This window comes from Episyrphus balteatus, chromosome 1, assembly GCF_945859705.1.
Source record: "Episyrphus balteatus chromosome 1, idEpiBalt1.1, whole genome shotgun sequence".
Lineage (NCBI taxonomy): Eukaryota > Metazoa > Arthropoda > Insecta > Diptera > Syrphidae > Episyrphus > Episyrphus balteatus.
Window position 1 is genome coordinate 21,898,617 of NC_079134.1, and position 27,468 is coordinate 21,926,084.

The following is a 27,468-nucleotide window of genomic DNA, read 5'->3' on the forward strand; positions in this document are numbered from 1 at the left end:
TCCAAGCTAGTAAATACAAAACATTTTACATACCCACCTACTATTGCATATCTTTTTTAATATTTAGGATCTCCCATCAAACTAAAAGCTTATAATAAATAAAAGATAGAGGTAGGGTATTTTGAATTTATTAAACATCCAATTTTAAAGTTAATATCTGACATAATAGCCTTATCTCGTTGAACTTGCAAAAAGCTTTACCTATTATCATAATTTAACTTCATGTTTTAGATAAAAACTATTTCGTTTTTTTTTTTATAATGGAAACTCAAACCCTAATAATTGAACCAATTTAGTTTTACAAAACTAAAATTTCATGCTAAAATAAACATCTATTATTTTTAATGACAATTTATCTCATGAATTTTAACGACACTAATCTTTATCCAACTAATTTTGTAGTTTGTCCGTTTTTGTTGTCTCTATCTATGTATATAAAATATTTTTTGTGTATATTATATATATTTTTCAGCTCTCGGAAACGATAATCCCACAGCCTTATCATCAGACGACTACGAAAACCTTGAACATTTAAACACATTGGCAGCTCAACCTGTATTTGACTTTGGAATGCCCAGAAACATCACAGCAAGGGCTGGACAAACGGCAGCAATTAACTGTCGTGTCGAACAGCTAGGTGACAAGTCGGTTAGTATAAATATATATATATTTTTTTTTTTTGATATAGAAAAGATGATACAAAATGGTTATATGGACAAGGGCAAGGCAAGAAGACGAAGAGTGTTATATCCCCTTCCGGTAGACAATAGATTTTATATCCTCTCTTCTGTTACATCATCCTGAAAATGAAAAGCATTGCTTTATTCTATTCTTTTTTTGGTCCTTCTTTTTTTTTTTGTGTGTGTTTTTCTTGAAACAACTAGTTTTTCTTGTTTTTTTTTCTTGCTCATTTTTCTTATAACATCCTGTTTAAGTGTATCTAGATGCTTTTATTATTTGTCTTTCCAAACGAAGGACATGAAAACTTCCTTCAAAAGTTTCTTTCATTTTGCGTGTTTTTTTTTCTATTCTTTCTTCTTTTTTTTTTTTTTGTATGGTTCCACACTGACGTTTATGCCACTATACTCTTACTTGCCCTTGGGGGAATATTATGAAGATGAACATGAAGATGACGCATGCATAAAAAAAAAGAATAGAATTTTTTGTAGTGCTGTAATGCTGGTTTTTTTTTTTTTGCTTTCCTTCTTTCTCATTTTCGTAGTGGCAAACTCTATCCTGTTTCCGGTTCTAAGTTTTTTTTTTCGTCTTCTATTTTTTTTTTCACATTCTTGTCTTTTCAATTTATTTTTATAGATATCTTGGATACGGAAGCGAGATCTGCATATACTGACGGCAGGCATCCTAACCTACACATCAGATGAGCGCTTTAAGGTATGGATGTTATGTGTTTTTTTTTTTTTTTGTTATTTAATGCATCATACAAGGGCGTTGAGATATGTGTAGTGGAAGGTTTTTTGTGAAGCATAAAGAGGTGAATTTTAAGGGAAAATGGTTGTTGTTTTAAGTAATGAAACTTATTTTAAGGTCAACACGCACACATGAAGCTAAGTAACTAGAATGGTGTTATAGATATTGTATATAACAAGCTTATTCATTTATTTTATTAACCTTATTATAAGCTTTGGCTTAAGATTTTAAGTATTTTAAGTAAGTTGAATCTTATAACTCACTTAAGCCAATTTTGTACGTTTTTCTGTTTTTGCTAAAAAAAAAAAACAAAACATGAACTTTTAGTGGAACTGAATTTAATTCTTTCTGGTAAACTTAGAGTTAGGATGAAGGTTTTTTTCAGACCTTTTATAAAATTTGAGGAAATAATGAACAAAGAAAATTTTCATAACAGGAGTCTACATTTTAAGATTAAAGTTAATTTGGCTTACAATTAAAAAAAAAAGTACAAATTTCACACAAACGACTACCTACTTCTATTTTGTTAAAAAACAGGAGTCAAATTACGGCACACGATTACAATCATACGTTAACGTTTTGACTATTGCTCTCTCTATTTAATAAGTACAAAATAATTAGTAGAAAAAAATAAGGACGCATAGCAACCATACGTTAACGAACGTATGCCGTAGTTCGACCCCAGAGATATTAGTTTTTAATTTTTTTTCGAAAATCATTTGTGACGGCAACATTTTTTTTTTTTACCGACTTCCAAAAAGTAGGAGGTATTCAATTCGTCTGTATTTTTTTTTTTTATGTTTGTTTTCTCATAACTTTTGACGGAGTGAATCGATTTTGATAATTCTTTTTGTATTGGAAAGCTGGTGGCTGCAGTGTTATCCCATTTCAAGTTCGTGAGAAAAACCATAAAACCTAGTTTTGATCGATGGAAGTCGGTTTTGTTTTTTTTGATAAAAATAATTATTAATTTGTGAATTTCTCCCAAAATGCTGATTAAATTTTTTGTAAAGAAGCATTTATAAAACTTTAATCCCAATGATCCTCAAATGGGTTAAGTTTAAATTAAAATGACGAAAAAACTGCTTGTTTCTTTCATCCGTTAGTTAATTCTTCACATTAAAGCGTTAAGTTAATAGCTTTTAAAGCAGAGTTGATGGAATAGTTAACTTAAGTTTCGGCTTTCTCATCTCGTTTATTTTTATCAGCGTGGGGATCAGAATACAATCCAGCTAGTAAAGATTTTTAGAGGTCCAAATTATCCTTGGATTAACCTAAAGTCTGTTCCAAAAAAACAAAACGTCGTAAGACAATCTTTTACCCACACAATACATTACTTTTGTGAATAGGATTTAAAAATATTTAAAAAAATTTTAATGAAACTACAAATGTTGTCATTACAAACAGATAAGCTGCTTTAAGATCGCCACCAACGATTGATGCGTTATGTTGAAAAATCATTTTGTGAATCAATTCATATTGTTTTTGTTCGCTGCGCGAAGTAATCCACATCTTACAAAATCATATTGGAATAGACTTAAGGATAATTTTGGGTCTCTGTGGATCTTTAACCGCAAAATTCCGTAATGATTCATACAACAGATTAATAAATACTTGGATAAAAATCCGTAGTTTGAACAATTATTCTGGAAACTCTAATCCTACAGCTTTAACAGCAAATGAAAATATGCAAGATTTACTTAGTTTATGAAAGTACGAAGCAGTATGGACAAGAAAAGTATTGAAACGACAGACTCAGTTAAATTTTAGTTTCATTTAAAAAAATGAATTTGAAATTTAAAAAAAAAATATTTATTTTAAATAAAAAAAATTTATGCATTAAAAAAATCAATGTAAATTGGGTGAATTAATTTTTTTTCCATCTTGGAATTTTGACTATTTGACCTAACATTTAATATTGTACTAGAAGTAGCAAGTGTAAGGCCAAATAGTGACAATTGTAAGAAATGAGAAGAATATTTAAATAAAATGCACGACTGGGGTCGCACGTACTTGCTCTTATGCTTAAAGTAACTCTAATGTTAAAGCTTTTTATTCAAGAAAATTAGGAAAAATTTGATATTTTCAAGAAATTTCATAGGTAGTGTAAAAAAATAAAATCTGTTTTTATAATTAATTAAACACTGTTTTAAATGATGTTTAAAAAAAAACCAAGTAGGTATGCCATTTTATTACTTGTATAAAAAGGTATTTTTAGAAAAAAATTTTCGAAAATCGTAAGAGTCGTTTTTTTTTTTTAAATAATTTTTTATATATATATATATATATATATATATATATATATATATATAAAAAATTTCTAACAATTTCAAAAAAATAGTTGGTATGCCATTTTGAAGAAATAATTAATTTACACATAACAACTAAATTTCAAAATTTTTCATTGATCCGTTTTCAAAAAATTGATTTTCAAAAAAAAAAATTTGAAATATTTTTTAAAAATCTAAAAATGCGTTTTTTGAAAATTTTCTAAAATTTTAATATTGCCTTTACTTAAACACTTTTGTATAAAAATTTTCATTAAATTCGGGTTAGTGTTGTACGAGATATTCAGAAACGAAAAAAACCGTTCTATGACAGGTACCGTTAATAACGGTACAAAAAATATTTTTTTTTAAAGTTGGCTCTTATGTGTAATATTACAAACGAAAATTTTAATCAAAATCTTTAGAGCCGTTTTTGCAAAAAAAAAATATATTTTTATAATGGGCACATTATGCATTAAATCATTTTTTTAATGCAGACATTCTTTTATATAAAAAAAAGGTCTATTCTTTTTTTGAAATAAATTAATTATAGGCTCCTCACTAAAGATATCCTAGGCAAAAAATTGCAGCGAAATGATTTGTTGATATGTTGTTAGGAAAAATACCAATAATATAAAACTAACTTTGGAGCTTAGAAACCCCAGTGCTAACCACGTGGTGGCCGAAAAATCGCGAAATTTTTGTGCTTTTTCTACTACTTTTTTTTTTTAAGTAGGTATTATAGAATTAGTACATTGGTAGCAGTAAACAATAACTAAACTTGCTACAATTCAGCATAACAGCAGCTTTTAAGTAGGTGCAAAAACTTTTCAAATAAGGGACTTCAAAATTTGATAAATTTTCCCACAAAGGTGATAGTTTATCTAATGCAAAATTATATATGGGAACTTAGACAAAAGTGTACAACAAATATAAGACTGATGTCAAATATAAAAACTGAAAAACTGCACACAAAATGTGAAGTTTTATAAAAATTGTATGTGTGACGAAGAGATATTACCGTTTCGTGTGAAGTTCATATTATGAATGCATTTTTCGTAAGAAGCATAAGACCTTTATCCAAGTATTTGGTATCAGAGGCGGATTTACCAGAAGGCTGAGTAGGCTGGAGCCTAATGCGGCAGATTTTAGGGGCGGCAAATTTGGGGACCGATCTGTTCACCTCAAAGAAGTCAAAAAGATTTTTCCATGACGACTTTCTGATGTCTTGCAGATATAATTCTGTAAAAAAAATTTCCAATGACTTTTTTCTCCCGTTAGTCATTGCACATTCCATATTCTAAAACAGCATACTAAAATGACTTGCTGTGGGAGATACAATTTGTCTTAAATCAGAAATTTATTTGGCAGTCCCCTTCGCTCTTCGCCCCTCTTTCCTATGACACGATAATTGTTTTACTTAAGACTTAATTTTGGCGTTCAGAGCGAGTCGTTTTTTGTGTCGTTTTAGTACAAACGACTTACGTAATAGGGGTGAATGTATTCCCCTTTTTTTCACTAACAACCCATACATGCCAGTCCAAATACTATTTGGAGGCTACGAGCTGGCTAGTTTATATATATGTATGTAATTTTGTGATTTAAATTGTTTTTTTTTTTTATAGAAAAATCTTTAAAAAAAAAATACGCTAAGAAAATAGAACAATTACACGCAAAAAACCATATTTTAACCTTCGTGCTTTTTTTAATAATCACGTTCCTTAGGAGTTTTCACTTGAGAATAAAAAGGACTAATGAACTATCATATGTACTTGTATATATTTGAAAAAGTTGATGTGATTTTACTTGGGAAACCCATGGTTGTACAAAAATACCAGCGATTTACCAAAGCTATCCGTGTTTTACTGGCGTAAATACAGCAAAGATTCGGGTGGAAACCGTGACTTTTAAAGAAGAATCTCGTGATTTTAAGGGGGCAACCAAATCATTTATTTAACCGAACTAACCCTACCCTTGTTTTTAGTGGCCAACCCGTGCTTTAAACGACACGTTCAATGATTTATTTTTTTCCCGGCTACCGAAGATTTTGAAGATGATTTAAGCAAAAAAAAAACACAATCGTACAGCATGTTATGTAATTTTTCCAAAGTAAGTCGGGATGTTTTCGTTTATCGGGGAAACCAGTGATTTTAATGACGCGACATTGTGATTTTACCCAAGATTTTCATAATGTTAAGAACAAACCTGTGCACAGCTGTGGTTTAACCGAAGTGACTCTTGATTCCATCATTTAATTGCGGAAGTCAAACTCATTGAAATAAAATGCACGAAATAAACCACTTTTGTTATGGGGTTTTCGTTTGGTACAAAAATCAATTTATTTTTTGATATAGATCTGTCAAAAAACTGATTTTTTGCACAGTACACATAAAAAGGTAATATATTCCCAAATGACATTATTCGCCAAATTGTCAAAACATGACAATTTAGCGACCAATGTCAGACCGTAATTCTTAATTAATTGAAATAACCGACGAAAAACGCACAAAAACCGAAACACCACGCGCACCACTAATTTTTTAAAAATTAAAATATTTTTTTAGATTTACCCCTCTTTTACTAATACCACTCTGCACCATTGTTGACATCCATGAGTTTGACAATTTTTTTTTTTTTGATAATAATTTGTTTCGGTTTCAATACAGAATTAAAATTGTTTTGTATTCAAATGGAAGCAATTTTAAGTGAATTAATTTATTCGTCCAGTTCATCTTCGAATAAAAAAATCAACTGTGGAATCAATATTTTTGACAACTGCGATCGCTGCTTAGATCACAGAGATAAATACACACCAATACTATAGCAAATAAAAATCAATCTGAAAACGTATTCGTTTCAAAACGAACAAAAATCAATTTATAGATCAAAATATAAATTTACCAAACGAAAACCCCATTAGTTTACTTCAAGATTTTAAGAGCTGGCTCTATATAAGGGCCAAAATACTATTTAGTGCCTATAAAGTTATCCCTTTGGACAGTGAATTTTGAAAAAAATATGGACATTTTTATCAATATATTTTCATATATTTTGGTTGACACAGAATGGTAATACTTTAATCCATTATAAAATAACATTTTCACCTTATTACCAAAAATCAGCTTTAAAACTTTAAATGCCACTGCGTTACCAAGATATTTAAACCACAATGTTGCCGTGATTTGTAAACAATTCGATCCAAATTTGGGTTTCAAACTTGTAGTGAATAATGTTAATTTTATAACTTAATATAGTTTTTCTACTTATTTGTACTTTTTCTTCAACAAAAATGAAATTAAAAAAAGGGACATTTTTTAGGCACTAAGTAGGTATTAAAAAAAATTTTGATGTTGGGGAAGAGCCGACATTTAGGGTAAAGTTTTATAATATGTAAAATTTTTTTCTTGTTATTTGACTTTTTTGAGATTTCTTTGAGTATTACGTCTTCAAAGTTAAATCAAAATCGTTACAGCCGTTTTCGAGTAATTTGCTATAACGTGAAAAATTTGTATGAGAGGTACACTTTCTAAGCGAGATATAAATTTAAAAAAAATGAAGGGGCAAGGGCGGCAAAAACTGAAAAGCCTATACCATGAAAATTTATAAATCCGCCTCTGTTTGGTATTGAGACTTGAGAGGTAATGTTTGAAGTGATAGCAAGTGTAATGATGATTGACGGTGATTGAACTGAAAGTAACGACAAAACTTGTGATTCTAAGAGAAGAAAACTGAGAAATATTTAGGTAATTTATATTTCTAAGATTTCGATTGTTTTTCGTGAAAGAAGTTTTGAAACCTTTTGATCCCATGAATGATTAAAAATGTTTTTTTTTTTTTTTCAATCCGACTTGGGCTTAAAATGTGCAATTCAGATATTAAATGTTGTGTAAGCTCTGAGCTTATCATTGTATCTTTTTAAAATTGTTACCATAAATTTTTCAAAATTTTTTTCTATGATCATATCAAATATATGTAGTTCGTGAAAAGAAACAAATTTAGCGTAATCGAAATTATCGGTCTTAGGAATAGAAATTCTGACCACAATCCAGAATATTTTTCAAAAGATCTTCCATCAAGGTTACTTCTTGTTCGTTATTCCCTCGTTATTTGTACCAATTTTCAAAATGCCCAATTTTAAGCCTATTTTTTTAAAATCGAAAACTTTTGCAAATAGAAAATTAAATACTGCATAATTTTATAAGGTACCTACTTACTTTAATATAAAATCGAAACTTCAACTAAAATTGTCTGGAGTAAAATTTTCAAATTCTCATTTTTTAAAGGTGCACCGAAAATTTTGGATAAAATTCAATGTTCTCAGAAATCTATGAGGCAGTTAGTCTAAAGTATAACTAAGATCCTACTCAAATATAATCAATAATAATTGCCTGTAAACTAAATTCTTCAAAAAGGTATTCTCAATAACCTATTAAACAGATCTAATGCATATTAAGATTTATTTCCCAGTAAAGAAAATACTTTTTCAAAATATTTCGATATCCTTCCACCAGATCCTAGACATTGATTTCTTCTGAATAATGTTTAACCTTTCCCCAAAAAATTCACCTTCAGACAAGAAAAATTTATTTCATGTAGGCATAATAAAAACGCATTAACATTTACGAAAAACCAACACAATCTCACCCTATACACTTTTGGTTTAATTAAAACCAAAAAAGGACATCTTTTACTTGCACATAAATATTCATGTGGGTGGATATCTTGTGAAACCCAGAAATCCTAAATGGAAGCAAAACATAAATAATGTTTCTTTTCTTGTTTAATTTTTTTGTCTGTTTTTTTTTTCTTGTCTTTTTGTTACAGGTCATACGGACAGAAGACTCAAAGGACTGGTCCTTGCAGGTGAAATACGCCCAGCCTCGAGATAGTGGAATCTATGAGTGCCAAGTGAATACGGAGCCAAAAATCTCGATGGCATTCCGGCTGAACGTCATAGGTGAGTGAGTCACAGAGTTAGTATAGTGAGTGAGTGAGAGATGTTCCCAAGGATGTTGACTTGTAATCATTAGTTGTTGCCCCTTCTTCCGCAATAGTACCAGAAACATAACCATCGTCATCGTTCCATGAACAGCAACATCTGGGGCAAAGTTTTTGTGGTAATGATCTGAAAATATTCTAGGACAGGAATTTATGTTAGGTGATGCTGGTGGCGGTTGTAATAATGTTGCTTGTGGAGCCTTTGAACCTGTGTGCCACATTTTTGTTCGTTTAATTTTTTTTTTCGTGTTGTTTTTGTTCACATTTTCATTGTTTTTTTTTTTTCCTATTATTTGAGGTAGCGCCACGGAAGGCGTAACAAGGGATGTGAAGTAGCTACCTCTGGTCTAGTTATTATTATTATTTTATTTTTTTTGTTATTTTGTTGCAGTTGTTGCAAGACAAAGGATTTTAGGACGACATGGGAGTTTTCCCACCATAGCTAGCATGGTATCGTCACCGCCGCCACTGTGCACACCGTTGTAGAGTCCATTAGTCATTGTCTCTCATGGATATAGTGGCTGGCGGTGGCGGTATATGGAATGGCTCCTTGTGTATTTTGAGGATAACACCAACCCATTTGGTTTTGGTTGGAAGTCTTTATGTTTGTGTGGCTTGTGGAAATGTTTTATGAGGATAAGCGAGTGGCTGCAATGCCATCACGACATGCATCTTCCACCTCCCATATTTTACACGTTACCCCCGTTTACCCCTCTTTTAAGGATTCGTGGGTTGTCATGAGTTTGGTTTAGTATCAAAAACTCAAGTCGGGATTGATGATGGCAGTCAAGAATACGGTGTTAGAACATTAGGATGTGCAAGTGATTGTTTGGTTGTGTTTTTTTTTTTGTATATTGAAGTCGTGTGCCCAGTTTAGTGGGAGATAAATCATTTTAGATTCCTACAAATAGTTACGGGTATATAGTATATTTTTTGAAAAATAATGGGGGCTTTATTTATTTCAAGTTGGATTTTGAAAAATTGCATGTTTCAGTTAGTTGAAGTGGTAATATATTGTTTTGACTGTTTAGAGGGAAGCATAAATTGATTCAATCATATTAAATTGGATTATGAACAAGGTTGGGTTGGGTTGGAGGTTGAAGTTGAATTTGGCAGATTAAATTTCTGAAACTTATTATAAGTTTCTAGGAATTAAACTTATCATCATTTCATAACATGAAGAAAATGTGTAGGTTTTGGCAGTGTTTTGGTTGAAAACTTTGCTTTCTATAAATAAGTGGAGCTACGGTTCAATTGACTTTATAAAGCAAAATACTTTCCAGGAAAAATTAAATCTCCTATTTCATTAAGTTATCAAATATAGCACTCATATCTCCTCGAAAACATGTTGGGATAAGGCTTTAACATGGATGCACTTGAGTGAAATTCAATTGAACAAGTAAATCAACTATAATGATCATGGTGAGTGTGTTAAGCTCTCATTGAAAATACCATGTTGGTTTTTTTTTTTTTTCAAAATTTAAGGTATAATTTGTATGCATGTAGAAAACCGGAAAAACAAATATGTATATGAACTAATTGGTATTGGAATTTTAAAATTTGCTGATTGATATTTCTTGAAATTCACGCATTTCCACCGCTATTTTTATTTATTCATTTTTCTTTTTCAAATATCTCTGTTTTTTTCCATCTTATTTATAAGCTGGGGTTTTTAAACCAAAATTTCTAAACAAAAGTTCAATGTTTTCAACAGTTTTCAAAATAAAAAAATAATAAACCCAAAATTGAGGCAGATGAAATGTGTTCACTCACAGCCGCATGAATTGTGTGTGACAAAGACAACTTCTTTTTGTATTTCTCCATCATTTTAAAGTTGGTTTTAATTAAAATCTCATAGAATAAAATTCATCGATTTAAAAAAATTTCAAAGTGAAGGCTCTTACCTCTTTAATTTTTATAAATACTACGTAATTTTTACAATGCAACAATTTCGTAGAAATAAGGTCCTAGAAAAATAATTGCTGGGTATATTTTTGAGCTATTTATTAATGCTCGTGTAATTCCACCTCAAGGCTTAATGATCTAAAAAGATATTTAATATAAATGTTTAGTTCCGATTTGATCAATAAATACTAAATATAAAAATGGAAAATTTTTGTTTAATTGCTTGGACCTTATTTTAAACATTTTTACTTTTGAAATAAGGCAAGTTTCGCTTTGTGAAGTTGGCACCCCCAAATGCTGTTTTTTACCGACTTCCAAAAAGGAGGAGGTATTCAATTCGGCTATATATATATTTTTTTATGTTTGTTACCTCATAACTTTGGACTAAGTGAACCAAAATTGATAATTCTTTCTGTATTGGAGAGCTGGTGCCTGCAGTGTGGTCCGATTTCAATTCAATTCAATTTCAATTTTGTTTTATTGAACATTCTATATACAATTGACTTAAGCTTAACTTATTTCTAATAAGATACATTGATTGATATAAAATTTGTTGGCACATATGGGGCCTAACCTTATACAATGGATAAAAGATAAAATATATATAAATATAGTACATGAATAGGCTTAATTTTACAAGTCTGCTGACTAGGTTATCCTCGGGGTGTTCCGTCCCGGTTGTCCAGTTGTGGTATTGATAATGGTGGGTTGGGTGGTATGGCATTTAGCCGCGGTAGTAGGCCGATTGCGTATCGGCGTAAAAGTAAACTACTTCCTCGTTGTCGGTTGGGATTATGTGTTCATCCAGAATATCCAAAGCACTAAGGTATCTGGGTTCGGGATGTCGTTGTTGGGTTCTCATGCTTCTCATCAGCTGATTGGGGTGGTTGGCGATGCTTCCGACAAGTTTCTTTGCAGATTGCAGCAGATACTTTTCCAACGTCATGATGTTTGCTTCCTCGTAAAGTCGCTCGTTGCTGTAGTATTTTTGTCGCTGTCGATCGAAGTAAAGTCCGGTGCAGATCCTCAGGATTTTCCTCTCAAAAATTTGAAGTTCCTTCATGGCTGTCTTGGAAATGGTATACCATACCGGAAAGCTATAGGCGATGACAGGTCGTAGAAGCTGCTTGTAGATCAGAAGTTTCGTTGGTTGGCTTAATCCGTTTCTTCTCTTCATCAGGGGGTGAAGGCGATGGAAGGCGTAGTTGGCTTTTTTCAGGACAGACCTAGAGTGAAGGTTGAACCTCAGGAGCTCGTTAAAGTTGATCCCTAAATACTTCACGTTGCGTTTGGCTGCCAATTTAGTACCATCAGGTAGTGTAAGTGTGATGCTCCTACAGTTTGCAGCTGACCGAATGCTTCGTCCTCCTGTTCGTCTAAAGCACAGTAATTCCGATTTGGATGAGTTGATCCGGATACCCCATTTACTGTAGAACTCATACAGTTTTCGAATGTGAGCTTCAACTTTTTTGGCAGCTATCGTTGGCGAGACGGACTTGTAGTATGTGAGCGAATCGTCAGCGTAAAGCAGGTTCTCGCACTCACTTGCAAGCGGCTGGTCTGACGTCAGGATACTATAGAGGAAGGGACCAAGTTTTGATCCTTGGGCAACTCCAGCTCTAATGCACTTCTTTGCTGATTTTCTATCCTCCACTTGTACGAAGAAGTTCCTAGAAGAAAGAAAAGAAAAAATGATTTTTATTAGTGCTACAGGGAAGCCTAGTAAATGAAGTTTATGGATAAGGGCTTCTATCCATACGCTGTCAAATGCTTTCTCGACATCCAGAAAGCATGCGACGGTAACTTGATGGTTGTTCAAAGCTGAGGTGATGTCTTGGTGGAACTTCATGAGCGGATGCAGTGTGGAGTGCTTCTCCCGAAAGCCGAACTGCATGTCTGGGATAATGTTGAAATCGCTGCAAAACTTCTTGATCTTCCTCAGTGTCAGCTCTTCCAAGAGCTTACTTAGGTTGTTGAGAAGAGAAATTGGCCTGTAATTAGATATAATGTTCCTCGCACCTTTCTTAGGAATTGCCACGATTCTTGCAGTTTTCCATTTCTGCGGGAAGTAGCTGTTGTTGATGCAGTTGTTGAGGATAATGGTTAAGAAGATTAATATTGCCTGCGGGAGCCTCTTAATGACGAAGTTGGAAATGCCATCCGGTCCGGCTGATTTCTTAGGTTTGGATAGGCTTATTATTTCGGCAATCTCTTCTGGGGTGCTCAGGTTTGGGCTGTCAACTGGATCACTTGCGGGATTGGTGTTGCTGAATGTTGCTACATCGATGTTAGGTACTAAGGTCCTTCGGATGGATGCTTCCATTTCCTGTAAGAAGACTGGGTCTGCGGAAGGGTTCGGTGTGAAGTTACCTTCGAAGTGGGCTGCAAATGCTTCTGCTTTTTCCTGAGATGTTGTTGCTTCTCCATTGTTGGTGTTAATAACTTCCGGCATTGGTGACTTCTGTCCAACAATTCGGTTGATATTCTTGAAGGCATCAGGTCCGGGCTTTATTGACTGCAGTCTCTTCTGGAACTGTGTGTTGTTGAAGTGTTGAATGGCGTTACGGAGCATGATGTTGGTGCACTGCAGCTCACTCCACACTGTCCGGTAGTTGGCATTTGATGTGTTTAAGTCCCGTTTGTGGATCCTTTGGAGGCGTTTTCTTAACCGCTGTCTGTGTGCGTATAAATTTTGCACGTGTACTGGAAGATGTTGGTAGCGGTCCTTTGATGTCTTCGGCTGTTTTTGATTGTCCAGTGCACTTGTGATTGCCGTTTCCAGAGAATCAATAGCAGCATCAATTTCAACATTCTGGAGATTTCTGTTGTGTGGTGGGAAAGTGATGGATTGTTCAACCTCTCTCTGCAGCCTGTCTATATCCAATCTCCTATAGTTGATGAAGTGTTCCGCTGGTTGTGTCACTAAGTTGATGGGCTGATGAAGCTTAATACTGAGCTGAACTGCTTCATGGTCCGAGTCGCTGGATACTGTTGAACAGATAAAGTTGCAGAAATCAGGATGAATATGCACAAAATTTGATGTTACTAAGAAGAAGTCCAATGTTGAAGGTGTTCTTGGGTAGGTTGGTTTCGGTTGAGAAATTACAACTAACGAGTGTTGGGCACTGTTGAAATCCAACCAGTCGGATATTGCCTTCCCTTCAGTGTTGATTGTTGTATCCATCCAAAGGTGATGTCTAGCATTGAAATCACCGCCGATGAGTCCATAAGTGCTTCTCGAGAGTGTGCCGTTGAGGGTCTGTAAGTCACTCTGGATGTTTTTGGCCTTGGAATTGCATTTGAAGTACACGCTTATTATGGTGAGTGTCTCATCTCTTCCTAGGTTTAAGATTACGGCAGTAGCTTCACTGGTCGAGAGTCCTTTGATGATGGTTTCACTGGTGCTTATATTTTTCTTTACAAAAATTGCAGTCCCTCTTCGGTTCTCGGCTTTGTCCTGTCGGAAGGTGTTAAATCCAACGATGTCAATGTTATTTTTCCGTGTCACGTTGGTCTCGCTGATGAGGGCGATGTCTGGGCTGTTGTTCTTCAAGAACAAGTTGAATGATGTCCTCTTCTCCAGGCTGTACAATGAATTGACATTGTACGTCAGTATGCGGAGCTTCTTTAATGACATAGTGTGTAGATGAAGGTGGCTAAGGCCGCGGACTTATCTTTATCACTCAGAAGCCCATAGTTAGACGGAACGGCACTCCGGGCTTTCTGCATCACTGACAAGAGGTCACTTCCGAAGAGGCGCTCAACTTCGTTGTTGAGATTCATCGGTGGTGGTGCTGATGTAGATGCTGGTTTGGTCGGCTTAGTTGGCCCTGTCTTAACTGGGATGCTCTTTGCTGGAGTCCTGGTTTGCCGTTGTTGTGTTTGGTTCTTCATTGGTGCTATTGGCTTGGGTGTTGCTGCCTTTGGTGGTTGTGCTTTTAGGGCCATTGCTGCATAGCTCACTGCTGGCCGGGTAATGGTACTTTCGTCCAGTTATTGCTATATAGAAACTATTAGAAAAACCATAAAACCCAGTTTTGACTCATGGAAGTCGGTGTTGATTTTTTGATAAAAATGATTATTTTTTTTTAACTTGCCTGGTTAGTTAGCAGAGGATAACCAAAGATTTTTTTTGCACTCGTCCACCCTTTTAACCTAAAAAATCACAAAAAATATTTTTTTTTATTTATCGTAAAAAATGTTGCTTTTGCACTGTGGTATCGTTTGCCCAAGGTAAGCCCAGGATAGCCCAGCTTTTTCTTTCATTAATCCACTAATTTTTTTTTAAAGATACAACAAAAACTTTTTTTTCAATCAGAATTCAGAAACCGAACAAATTTTGATTTTTATTTCTTGTGAAAAAATAGTTAGTTTAAAACTGTGATTTGTTTGCCCAAGGTTAGCCCAGGACAGCCCAACTTTTATTTTCGCTATCCTATTTTATCCATTATTTTTTATTCGCCTTAGAAAAATAAAAAAAAAATAATAGTACGCATACACCACAGTGACTGTTTTTAAATTATAATTTAGACATAGTAAATCCACTGGTGATGGTGCAGGCATTACGCCTCAAATGTTATTTATTTGACTTATAATTCTTACATTTAATCAATGCAGTCCATATAACATTGATTCCTGTTTAGTTGATTTGTTTCATTTCATCTTAAACCACAAAATAGAAATATTTTTTCAAGTGTAAAAATCATTGATTTTTTGCTTTGCCGTATGAGCACCTTGAAAAGCTACATGCTTAGTTAAATCTATCCAAATATTTTTCAAAAGTAAAAACAAATATAAAATGGTGATTTATTTTTCAGTACACGAATAGTACTTTTTTGATTTTTCTCAACTAACCTTAGTAATTAAAACAAATTACATCACTATTTATCGTTAGGTGAGTTAGTTCAAAAATTATGACAAAAAATTTTTTTTTCAAATTACTTGCCTATTAAAAATCAAAATTTGGTTTTTTCACTTTTTTCACTTCTTTCACTTTTTCTCAACCATGGTAATTCCAAGTTGAGATATCCTGGACTAACTTTGGTAAAACGAATCACAATTTTTACTGCAAAATCTTAATTTTCTCAAAAATTGCTTTAACGATTTTGTTAAAAACAATTTCGAGTGTACCTATGTATACTGTCGCAAATAAAGTAAAAAATGAAATGCACAACTGAGGTCGCACGTACTTGCTCTTATGGCAAAAGTTACTTTAATGTTAAAGATTTTTACTGAACAAAATTAGGGAAAATTTAAAATTTGATATTTTTAAGGAATTTCATAGGTAAGTAGTGAAAAAAAATTAAATTCTGTTTTTATAAATGACTAAAAATACCATTTTAAATGATCTTTTACACAAAACCAAGTATGCCATTTGACTTCTAATACATATATGAAAAAGAAATTTTTAGTAAAAAAATTTGGTTTTTTAAAAAAATTATTTTTTATATAGACAAATTTTATAACATTTTTCAAAAAAAAAAAAGTTGGTATGCCATTTTGAAGAAATAAATTTACACATAAAAACAAAATTTCAAAAAATGATTTTTCAAGAAACAATTTTGAAATATGTAGGTATTTTTGAAAAATCGGGTTAATGTTTTACGAGATATTCAGAAATCAAAAAAAAAAATGTTGTATGACAGGTACCGTTAATAACGGTACCCAAATTTTTTTTTACTTCCAAAGTTGGCTCTTATCGCACCCCCGGTGGAACAACGACGTAAGTGCAAATTTTGAATTTTCTGAGTTAAGTATGCCATAGTTTCAAGAAAAGGTATTTCCTTCCGATGAAACAAAGACCCAATTGAAAATGTTCTATTTGAATCCAGGGGGCAGAAATTCCTTTGGACCGTTACATTGTTTTCAAACGTTTTCAAAATGTTTAATCGAGTTTTCTGAAGAATAAACATTTTTGCACTTACGTCGTTGTACCACCGGAGGTGCGATGTGTAATACGACACACAAAAATTTTAATCAACATCGTTAGAGTTGTTTTTGACAAAAAAAATTAGCTTTTCTGTTTCCGTTATATGGCAGGTACCGTTAGTTTTGTTCATAAAAAAAAAATTCAAGTAAAAATAAGTTCACCATCACAAAAAGCATTTCACATAGGTAGATTTGTTTTCTTAATTTCTGGCTTATTCATACGCAATTTAATCTATTTCATCGATTTTTTTTTACAAAATCGTTTTAATAAGCGTAACATTACATTTTTTTTCGGAAGCAGTTTGAGGAGTTGGAGGAGTGATGGTTAGTATTTTCTTAAATCGCATCATTATCACATTATTCCAGGTTTAGCAGACATTATTATCTTATTCTTGAACATTTTATCATAATTTAGTTCATGAGAAGCTTTGACATCATAGGTATACCTTAGAGCTTAGAGCAAAATGAAAATAACTTGTTGCAGTACAAGTGCTACAATTCTTAGTTTTTTTTTTTATTTAACTGTACATTGCTTACATTCTCGTTTTTTACTGGAATGACGAGGCCTTAATATTGTCTGGCGATGACCTTTAAACACTTTGAGCTTCTTCTTTCTAAATGCTGATTCCAAAATTCCAATTAGCCCAAAAATTTGTATTCCTTGTAATTCGCATTAACATTTCTGTAGGCAGCTGTACATTTACTTACCTAAAAAGGATATTTTCAAAGAACAAACATCCACTGACCTCTTGCGGTAATTGAAACAAATATATCAAACTATGTGGGAGTTATTCGCTTTAACAAAATTTATGCGCCTACGTAAATTTCTCTCACAAATCAAAGCTATATCGAAAGTATTAAAATAAACTTAATTCAGCAAATTATACCATTTCTTCCATTTTTTTTTGTTTTTTTTTTCTTCTTTTATTTCAGTAAAAGGTTTCTATTTAATTAATCTTGTCACATACTTGGCATTTAATTTACCATTTGATTAGTTATTTCAACACAAATCGCTTCTAATTCCATTCCACGAGAATATATATTTACATACACACATAAACTTTACTCCTACAACAATAATCAAGGATTGAATGTCTTCATTTTGAAATGAAAACGAACCCCCCTGATGTGTGTGTCGGAATAATTTTGTGATTTCAATCAATTAGTGGGTCGTTATCATCTTTGGCATCAATAAGACAAATTTAAGCGTATAATCAATTACATAATAATTCACACAGTTCATTCTATATAATAAGAAATATCCTCTACACACACACATTGATACAAAAATGGTGGAAATCTAATAAAGCTTAATCATTAATAGTGCACATATAAAGTCGTCGAAGGTTAGTTATAGTTACCTAACTTCCTTCCTTCCTTCCGGAAGGTTAGTTAAATGATTTGCACTACTAAACTGGACTATACACATCATGGAAAATCCAATTAACACACTCACCCCCAACTCCTTTAACTTCCATTACCATTTCGCTACCACAATTTTCCTATTCCGATATTGAGAAAAGTCCTAATTTATTGCCCAATACTCGTATATACCGAGTACCTACATATCATTCAGGACAACAACAACAAATCTGATCAAAAAAAAAAAAGCAAAAACATTGAGGTTAAATAATTCCTCAAATTACCATCACACATTCAGTGGACCATTCGAAATCACAGCAATAAGCACAATCCGTTGGTAATGATTCCATTTCATCACCAAAAACCCAGAGGAAACCAACAACAACAACAAAAAAAAACCTAAAGCAGAAAACATTATTTCCCTCTTCAGGCCAAAGCCATTGTAACCAGCTATCCCCATCCAGAGACTCCCAACCCCAACCCAACTACACAAGTAACACGATAATGGCTTTTTGGACCAAAACTTGAAGGCATATAACACATCAGAGCGTCAAATCATCGAAGCATCATAGCAAACCTGCTTGCCCTGACACTGACACTAACACTCTGATGGGGGTGGTTCAATTTCAATCCCAAGGGGATCTATAGAGAGAGAATGAGGTTAGAAGGGGGCTTGAGGGGGGTCCTTGAGGGGTTAAAGCTGTTATACGGATGCCATAGTTAAGTTTGTTTGATGGGATTGATGGCTTCTGGATCATCAACGGTAAAATGTCGGCAATGTCCACCATTTGTTTCAATACCGCAATTTTATGACTTTTGTCCGGTAAACAGGCCAGCCAACAGCGCCCCAACTACCTCTATACTATAACACAAGAAATAATGGGCCAATGAGCCTTTTTTCGCTTCTGGCAGAAATAACTAATGCCTGGTTTTTCTCTCTCTCTCTTTCTTCTGATGATGATGATGATCCTGATGTTGGTTTTTGCGTTACAACAACTAACGACAATGATGACGACGATTGAATGGTTTTGACTTTTTAGGTTTGATTCTGCACAGGACTCGGCTGATCGGGATATAAACTGTGACAACAATACATTTTAATACGAGCTCTTGCTTCGAATGATGATTATGGCTTCAGGAGAGAAATTGAGAAGTTTATAGGTTTTAGAGATTTTTTTCTGTTCTGTTTTGCTTTTGTGATGGTCATCAAGCTGTCCTAGATATTCTCTTTAATGCAGAAAAAAAAAGAAGAAATTTTTAATGAAAACAAAGGTGAAAGAGCTTAGCTATAGCGAGTGATGGTGATGATAACTTTTTACTTTTATTTTTGTTGGAAAATGATGTCTATGTTTATTGGATAAAAGGTTTTATTTTTTTTTCTATGGAAAAGAAGATAAAATCAGAAATGAGTTGGAGACTGTTAATGGAATAGCTTTACAATAAAAATGTGTTCTTTGAAAAGCCGATTATTACACATTTTGAGTTTTCTTTTTTTAAAGAGGTTTCCTTTAAAAGAAACATTTAGAAAGAAACATTTTGATTTTATTTTTTTTTTTTGGTTTTTTTTTTTTTTATTAAATTCATTCGTAATAAGTTATATAAGAGCCTACTTACAATACCTATGTAAAAACTTTTCAATGGAAACAAAATTTTAAGTCTCCTAGACCGTATAATCATATTTATTCGAATACGTCTTTTTGAACATAGACAGATAAAGAATGTTTCAAGGTCAGAAGTGATTTTTTTTTTTGTTCTTGAAATAAACTTGAATGTGAGTTGAGTCGTGAGTTCAAAAAAAATCTCGTATTTTCTTGCACTTAAGTAAGATTTTTGTATTTTTTAAATTTGGTTCTTACAATTTTGATTGTACCCGTTTTTATTTGTTTTTTGTTTTTTTTTTTTTTGTATTCAGAAGAACAGAAAGTTATATGGCATTTCCACTGTTTGAAAAAATTGACATAAAGCTCAGCAATTTTTACTCAAAATAACTTATGGATGGGTTCATATTTTTTACAAAACCATAAAAATAACGTTGTTGTTCTTCAATTTTTTTTTATTTTTCTTATTATTAATAACAAACGGCCGCCATTTTAAAAGCTACATGCTACAGCCTAAACGGATGAATAGATTCACATCAAACTTGATATATACCAGTTTTTGGAGATTTTAAAGAGGGTTTTTTATTTATTGATTTCTTTGTTGAAAAAAAAAATCAGTTTTTTACCAAGGCCTATATTTTTATGAGAATTTTTTTTTTTTTTTTTGAAAATAATTAATCCCAAAAATTTAAATCGTAATCGGGCTTGAGGTCGCTTTTGAAAAAAGTTTTTCGTCGATATTTCGAACAATCTGTTTTGTTTTTAATAGTGTTTTAGGGCCAATTTATTGAGCCTCCATTAAATTTTGAAATTTATCGTTTTAGTTAACAGCGTTGTTAACTATTGACGCCTTTAAGTATTCATCATTAAAAAATTCATTTAGGCCCAATTTATTCACTCTCCATTATTTTTAAAGGCTCCATTAAAAATTATAAAACTGTCAAATCATTAATTAATTCACTCTACTTTAATTAAAGTCTTTACTTTTAATGGAAACTTTAAATTTAAAACTCCATTAAAAATATCCTAGGGATTTTTTAGTTTTTGAAAAATAAAACTGTCAAAAGCAGAAATTTGTGAAATCAATTTTTTTTTAATTTGAAGATTTGAAGGAAGGAAAAACAATACAAAAAACATAAAAGCTTTGGCCCGTAAGTATTTTGGAGCCGTAAAACGCCAGGCGAAAGCACACTGACGAGAATAACGATATATGTACAATCAGGGGTAACCAAAGACTGTTACAATTGCAATGTTTTGGGATGATTACATTATGTAGCATCTCATTAGTTTTACCTCGTGATTCTTTTAAAGTGAAGAAGATCTAGTTTCTGGTAGATCTATTACTATATATGCTTCTTCTGCGCTCGGCGAAGTAGATTAGAAAAATCTTAAATTAAGTGTTGTCTATTTAACCCTCATACGTACGTCATACCCATAGAAAAAAAATTTCTGGCGAGCCGTAGTCATTTTAAATTGTAACTTATTTATGGAATACCTATAAACAAATACCTACATAATGTCCCTACAAAAATATTCTATGCTGGACTGTTAATGTAGGTACATACATAATTTTTGTTTTGTTCACGAACAAATTTTTTTCAAATAAAATAATAATGAAATAATAACTGAAATGACATTTGACATAAATAGAAATCCGTTTTTAAACCTTCATTTGCTCTAAAAATCCCTCTTAGGCCCAATTTATTCACCCTCCATTAAATATTGGATTTCATCGTTTTAGTTAACAACGCCATTAAACTATTGAAGCAATTAAATACACGCCATTAAATATTCTACTTATTCACTCTCCTTTAGTTAAATAGTTTGTTTTTAATGGAAACTTTAAGTTTAAAACTCCGTTAAAAAAATCCCATTGAATTTTAATTTATTTTGATAAAAAATCTGTCAAAAGCTAAATTCTGCCAAGTCAAAAAGATTTAATTTTTTTTTTTTTTACATTTTAAAAAGGATGAAGAAGCACATATATGTTGATATTTTAAAGTGGGATATCCTCCGAAAACGAATTACTACATTATGCACAAGCACATGCATCGTTATAAAATAACCGTCGAATGTAGCTTGGAAGAAAAGACAACTGGTTTTGGAATATAAGCGATTTTCACCCGAAAGTGCAATTCAAGAATCAACTGGCTAGCTTGATTTTGGCAATAGATTGAACACAAAAGTTACACACAGAAAAAATTGGCAGTAGATTGAACAGAATTTGATCTTTATCACGTCACAACATTTACACAAATGTTAGGCCTATCTTTGAAGAATGTAATCCATACCCATAATTTAATAGACATTTGTATCGGCCCATTTTTCTTTATTTATTCCTTCCATCATTCGATAGAGTTCTTATAAATTTTTTGGTCAGCGACGCGACGTCACTTAAAACCAAGAAAATAGACTTTTTTCCCATATTTATAATTTTTTTTTATAATTGTTAATTGACAAGCTTTCAAATAACAAATAATAAAATAGTATATAATTTGACATTTAACGCTAACGGAGAGTGAATAAATAGAAATTCTGTTTAAAAACCTTCATTAGCTCTAAAAATTCCTCTTAAAAGGTCGAATTTGGTGTTTTAACTAAAACGACTTTTAAATTTAATGCTCAATTAGTTAATGATGCCAAACTTCAAAAAAATCCTTAAAAGAGACTGAATTAAATGAATTTGGTTTTTTATTTTAAAATTCCCTTTTTTAATGACGATTTAAGTTTAATGGAGAGTCAATAAATTGGGCCTTAAAAGGTCGAATTTGGCTTTTAACTAAAAGGACTTTTAAATTTAATGCTCAATTAGTTAATGATTTCAAACTTCAAAAAAAATCCTTAACAGAGACTGAATTAAACGAATTTTGTTTTTAATTTTAAAATTCCCTTTTTTAATGGCGATTTAAGTTTAATGGAGAGTCAATAAATTGGGCCTTAATGTTTAAGTTTTAGTTTTGTATGTCTTTTCTTTTTTGACGTAAATGTGAATCGATGAATACCAACTACATTAACGAAAAAGCTTGATTCATGGTGAATAAGTCTGTTAGTAGTGTGGCATAAACGCCAAATCCAACAATATGCATACAGATTCCGTTCAGAGTTGAACGATTTTTATTTTGAACCAGAGATCCAAGGTTCGAATCCCTCAATGCCTAATACCTTTTAAGAAACATTGAATATTTTTTCAGTACCTATTTCAATCAAGACAAAAAACAGTTCAAAATTTTGTTGCACTAATAAAATCCGTTTATTTTTGGTTGAATTCGCCATAGTGAATTAAAGATAAAGAAAATCCATTTCAAAATTGAGTGGCATAAGTATAGAATTTAGAGAGTAAAAAAAAAAACAAAATATTGCTCAAACAGAGAGTAATCGAACTTTTATGATTTTTTACCGGCTTCCAAAAAGGAGAAGGTATTTGGGCCAAAATACTTTTTCATGCCTAATTAGGGCAGTAAATTTTGAAAAAAAAAAAATTAAAACTTTGAAGACCACTGCGTTACCAAGATACATCACAATGTTATGGTGATTTGCAAACAATTCAGCCCAAATTTGGGTTTCAAACTTGTAAATATAAATAATGTTTATTTAAGAACTCAATGCAGTGAGTTGCTTGAATATAATTTGTACATTTTCTTCAAGAAAAATGAAATTCAACAAAAGGGACAACTTTTTAGACACTAAATAGTATTTTGGCCCATTTAATTCCTTCAATTTGTCTGTACGTTACCTCATAACTTTTGACTGAGTGTACCAATTTTGATAGTTCTTTTTGTATTGGAAATCTGGTGCCTGCAGTGTGGTTCCATTTCAAATTCGTTCAATTCTGGCTATAGAAACTATGAGACAAACCATAAAACCCGTTTTGATCCATGGAAGTTGGTTTTGTTTTTTTTTTTTGATAAAAATGATTAATTATTACATGGTGTATAAGAAAAGTGTTGGTTTTGTGTAAAAAAAAGTCAAGATTTTAATCAAACACAGCATTAAGATGTTGGAAAAATCCAAAAAGTGTTTTTTTGTCATACTATTCGTGTGGATTTTTACTTAACTGATTCTAACAGCCTTAACAGGTTGATGGAGATTTTTTAAAGTTTAAATTAGGTACTTTAAACTTCGTAAGAACCAAACGAGCGGTACATACCCTATGACCAATATAGAAAAAATGATGAAAAAGAAGGAACGTGGGCAAATAAAGCCGTACTTCGAAATAAAAACAAATATTTTTTGATGATTTTCATGATGTCTGAATTTCTCGTAGGTTAGCCGGTGTCAAAACATTTTTTATTGCAACAACGTAACGATTCAGTTACTTTTATGTTGAAATTAAGAAAAAAATTGGAAAAAAAATTATTTATGTGTTTAAAAAATAAATATTTTTTTTTTTTTTCTTAACCAAATCAATTTTTTAAAAAAGCTAATATCAATTTTTTTTTTATTAATTCTTTATTTATTTTATTGCATACTACCAATTTTTCTTTGAAAATTCATTTAACAATTTTCGATACTTTTTTTTAAATTTTTTTGTATACAAAAATTTATGTTTTTTAATTTTAAACACAATTTTATATATTTCTTAAAGTGTTTAATATAGCTTTTTACGGCCTTTAGTCCATACAAAAATTTGTCGTTTCATTTCGTTGGGTGGAACTCACTTCTCACTTGGACTCATAAGTTGACTTATCGTGAGGCACCTTACCAATACCTACACAAAAACTATGTATCGTAACTTTAGCGTTTCCTCTTCAGATAAGGCATTTGGCATGATTAAGGTATACCATTTGGCATGGTTTTTAGTTGCAATATAAAATTTAACATAGCAATTTAAGCAAAATGCAAGTTTTCAAAATTAAAAAAAAAAGAGCTCCTAAAAAGCAACCAGTGTGATTTTTGGGCTTAGTGAACCCAAATGCATTAGGTTAAACAGTTAAAATAAGCATAACTTTAAAATAAGTACGAAATAACCCCCAAAATGTGGAAAACTAAAATATTTCAAAAAATTCAGCTCTAGAAAAAAATGACCCCAAATACATTGAGTTTAATATAAATTTTTCTGGAAAATTTTAACAAACGCTTAAAATTAGAAAAACTTAAAAATTAGTAAGAATATTTTAAATATTTCAAAAACAAGAGCTGCTAGAAAGAAACCAGTATTATTTTAAATCTATAAAATTTGATATAAATCTTTCTGGAAAATTTTAAAAAGTTGAAAATTGTTGGCCAGTGTATTTTATCTATTTTTTTTACTTGCTCTATAGGGCAAGTATTGGTTTCGTGTAGAAAAAAAAAATCGAGGTTTTAATCAAAACCAACATTACGATGATGGAGAAGATCAAAAAAGTGGTTTTCGTCATGCCGTCCGTCGGTCTGTGCGTCTGTGCATCCATCTGTACATCGAGCTAGGGCCTAAACGGATGGATGGATTTGCTTGAAACTTGGTACAGATGATTTTTACGTAATTCCCTAGACCCGTTTTTTTTATTTTTTTAATATATCCATTTTAACGCATACCTCCCATATAACGTTTTCGAGGTATTGCAAATTTCTCGAAAACGGCTCTAACGATTTTGATCAAATTTGGTGTGCGGAATACTCTTGTTGATTCCAACAAAACTGCGTTTTTAGTTTTTCTCAAAAAATGCGAAGAATGGAAATATGGCGTTGCCGTTTTTCGAAAATTGACATATTTTTTAAGTTCATATATTTTATCAAAGCATTAGTTATTTTATTTAAAATTTACAGAGATCATTAGGTATAAAATGTTAAAAAAAAATATTTTTAAAAACATTTTTGAAAAAAAAAAAATTTTTAATTTAATTTTTAAACTTTTGATTTTTTTTTTTTTGATTTTTTTTTCTACAAAATCTTAAATTTCCAATAGATATTTAAGATAAAGATACTGTGAACTACAAGAGCAAGTACGTGCGACCCAGTCGTGCATTTTATTTTTTTTAATTTGCATTACTCAAAAAAATTTCTTTAGTGGACATGTGCTATTTTTCCCGTATAATTTAGGTACAAATGTTTCTATAGAACTCATATAGAAATGAGTAGGTAATTTAATCCTTAAAATTATTTGGAAATAAATAGTTGAATGCTTCGCTATATTTTTTTAAAGAAAAATAAAGTTTAACCATCTCTTAAGTATCCAATCCAGTTGTTTAATATAAATATTACCTGAATATACCTTGTAAAAAATTTCCCAATAAAAAAGGACATTAAAGTGTGAAATAATCAAAACCACACATATGATTCTGATTCCACATAACATTATAATCCTAATTCAAATTTTCTCCGAAATTTTCCAAATAAACTTAATAATGTAACCATAACCAAATATTTTATGCGTGTTAATTTTGTTTTGAATATTTTTGTTACAGTTACGCCAGCTGATTCACAAGCATTCATATCCGGACCACCAGATTTGTATGTCAAAGTTGGTAGCGCCATTACGCTAACATGTCATGTGAAACAGCCCTCATCACAGGACATTGGACCAATTCACTGGTATCGAGGACCCTACATAATCACACCGTTCGCTGTGCATCCAAATGATGCAGCAATCGATCTCTCTCGACGCATTTCCATGGAATCACAGTTAGGTGATATCCTCAAATCGAGGTTAGTAAAGCGTGCAAATAATCACCCATCCTATTTTACCCAGAAAAAAATACAATTTCCATGTGCCATCATATAAGCAAATTGGACATCCACATGAATGAGGTGTTCATTTTGCTATCGCAGCTTCCAGCTCAAAACTCTACACTCTCTCTCTCTCCAATATACCTAACCGAAGTTAGTCCTTGTTTCCTAATCAAATGCGATTTCTTTTCATGTCCTTTCTACCAATATACGAACACACCAGACTGCGTATTGCCAATGCTCAAACAGCCGATTCGGGGAACTACACTTGTTTGCCAACAACGGCGGAAGGCGCCAGCGTTATGGTTCATGTAATCAATGGTGAGTTTGTTTCTATCTGTCTATATCGTGTGGGCGAGCATAACGCAGTGTTGCATTTGTGTGTTTGTGTGTACTTTTCGCGCACCACTACTTTTCCACTGAAATTGGTTTTAATCTGATTCAATTTTTTTTTTTTTTTACTTGTGTCATTTTTCTTCTACTCTATGCAATTCGATTTGGATGATGCGATGGCCTTTTTTTGCGTTACCATCGTCAGACGAGAATCCAGCTGCAATGCAGAAGAGCAGTGCCATGAAGCAACGATGGCATTGGAGTTTGAAAACATCGTCAATTTTATTCGCTCATATCATGTGGTGTTTTATCAGAATACTAATGGACGAATCCTTGCTGCCATCATGATAGTTGGAAGATGCAGTGGAAGTGGAAGGAGGCAAGATGGCCACCACAGTGCATTTGTAATATATTGTAATATATTCAATTGTTATTTAGATTTAATTAGAGTTTATATAAACGAAGGTAATTTTAAAAGCAAATAAGAACAAAAACAAAACAAAAAATAAGAGAAAATACAAAATAAAGTGATTTTTAAATTTCATAAGAAAACTGTATGTTGTTTTTGGATTTTTTGGATTTTATTGGAATTTTTTTACGAATTATAATGACGGTAGGTATTTTCCTAGAAGAACTATTTTAAAAATTCGCAAAGATTCATAATAATTAAATTATAGAATTTTTTAATCAGAATTTTTGGTAAAAAGGCTGGATGAAGTTCTACTTAACACTGGTGGGCAATTTTTCAAAAGTGTTTTTTTTTTTTTTTTTTTTTTTGGCAACCAAGCGTGGATTTATTTTATCAGCTTTTTCCATGAAATGAGAAAAAAAGAATTTCTTGGATTTTTACATTTAAGCTGTAATGCCTGAAATTAAAACTTTAAAGAATAGTGAGGTAACTTTTAGATAGGCAAAATGTGTGTTAAAGATTTTTATTATGTAATGTAGGTAGATATGTAATATTCCAGGAAAAGGCTAATTTATCAAAGGGACATTCAAGGGAC

General features: G+C 32.0%; 1 protein-coding gene across 1 annotated transcript; it reads left to right on the top strand.

The window, feature by feature from the left end:
• Positions 1 to 452: 452 nt before the first annotated feature.
• Positions 453 to 26,967, top strand: LOC129914311 (zwei Ig domain protein zig-8). Its single transcript, XM_055993495.1, has 6 exons — positions 453 to 648; positions 1,315 to 1,392; positions 8,520 to 8,652; positions 25,870 to 26,110; positions 26,355 to 26,452; positions 26,670 to 26,967. The coding sequence occupies exons 1-6, from the start codon at positions 571 to 573 to the stop codon at positions 26,810 to 26,812; spliced, it is 771 nt and encodes a 256-aa protein (XP_055849470.1). The 5' UTR covers positions 453 to 570; the 3' UTR covers positions 26,813 to 26,967.
• Positions 26,968 to 27,468: the final 501 nt, after the last annotated feature.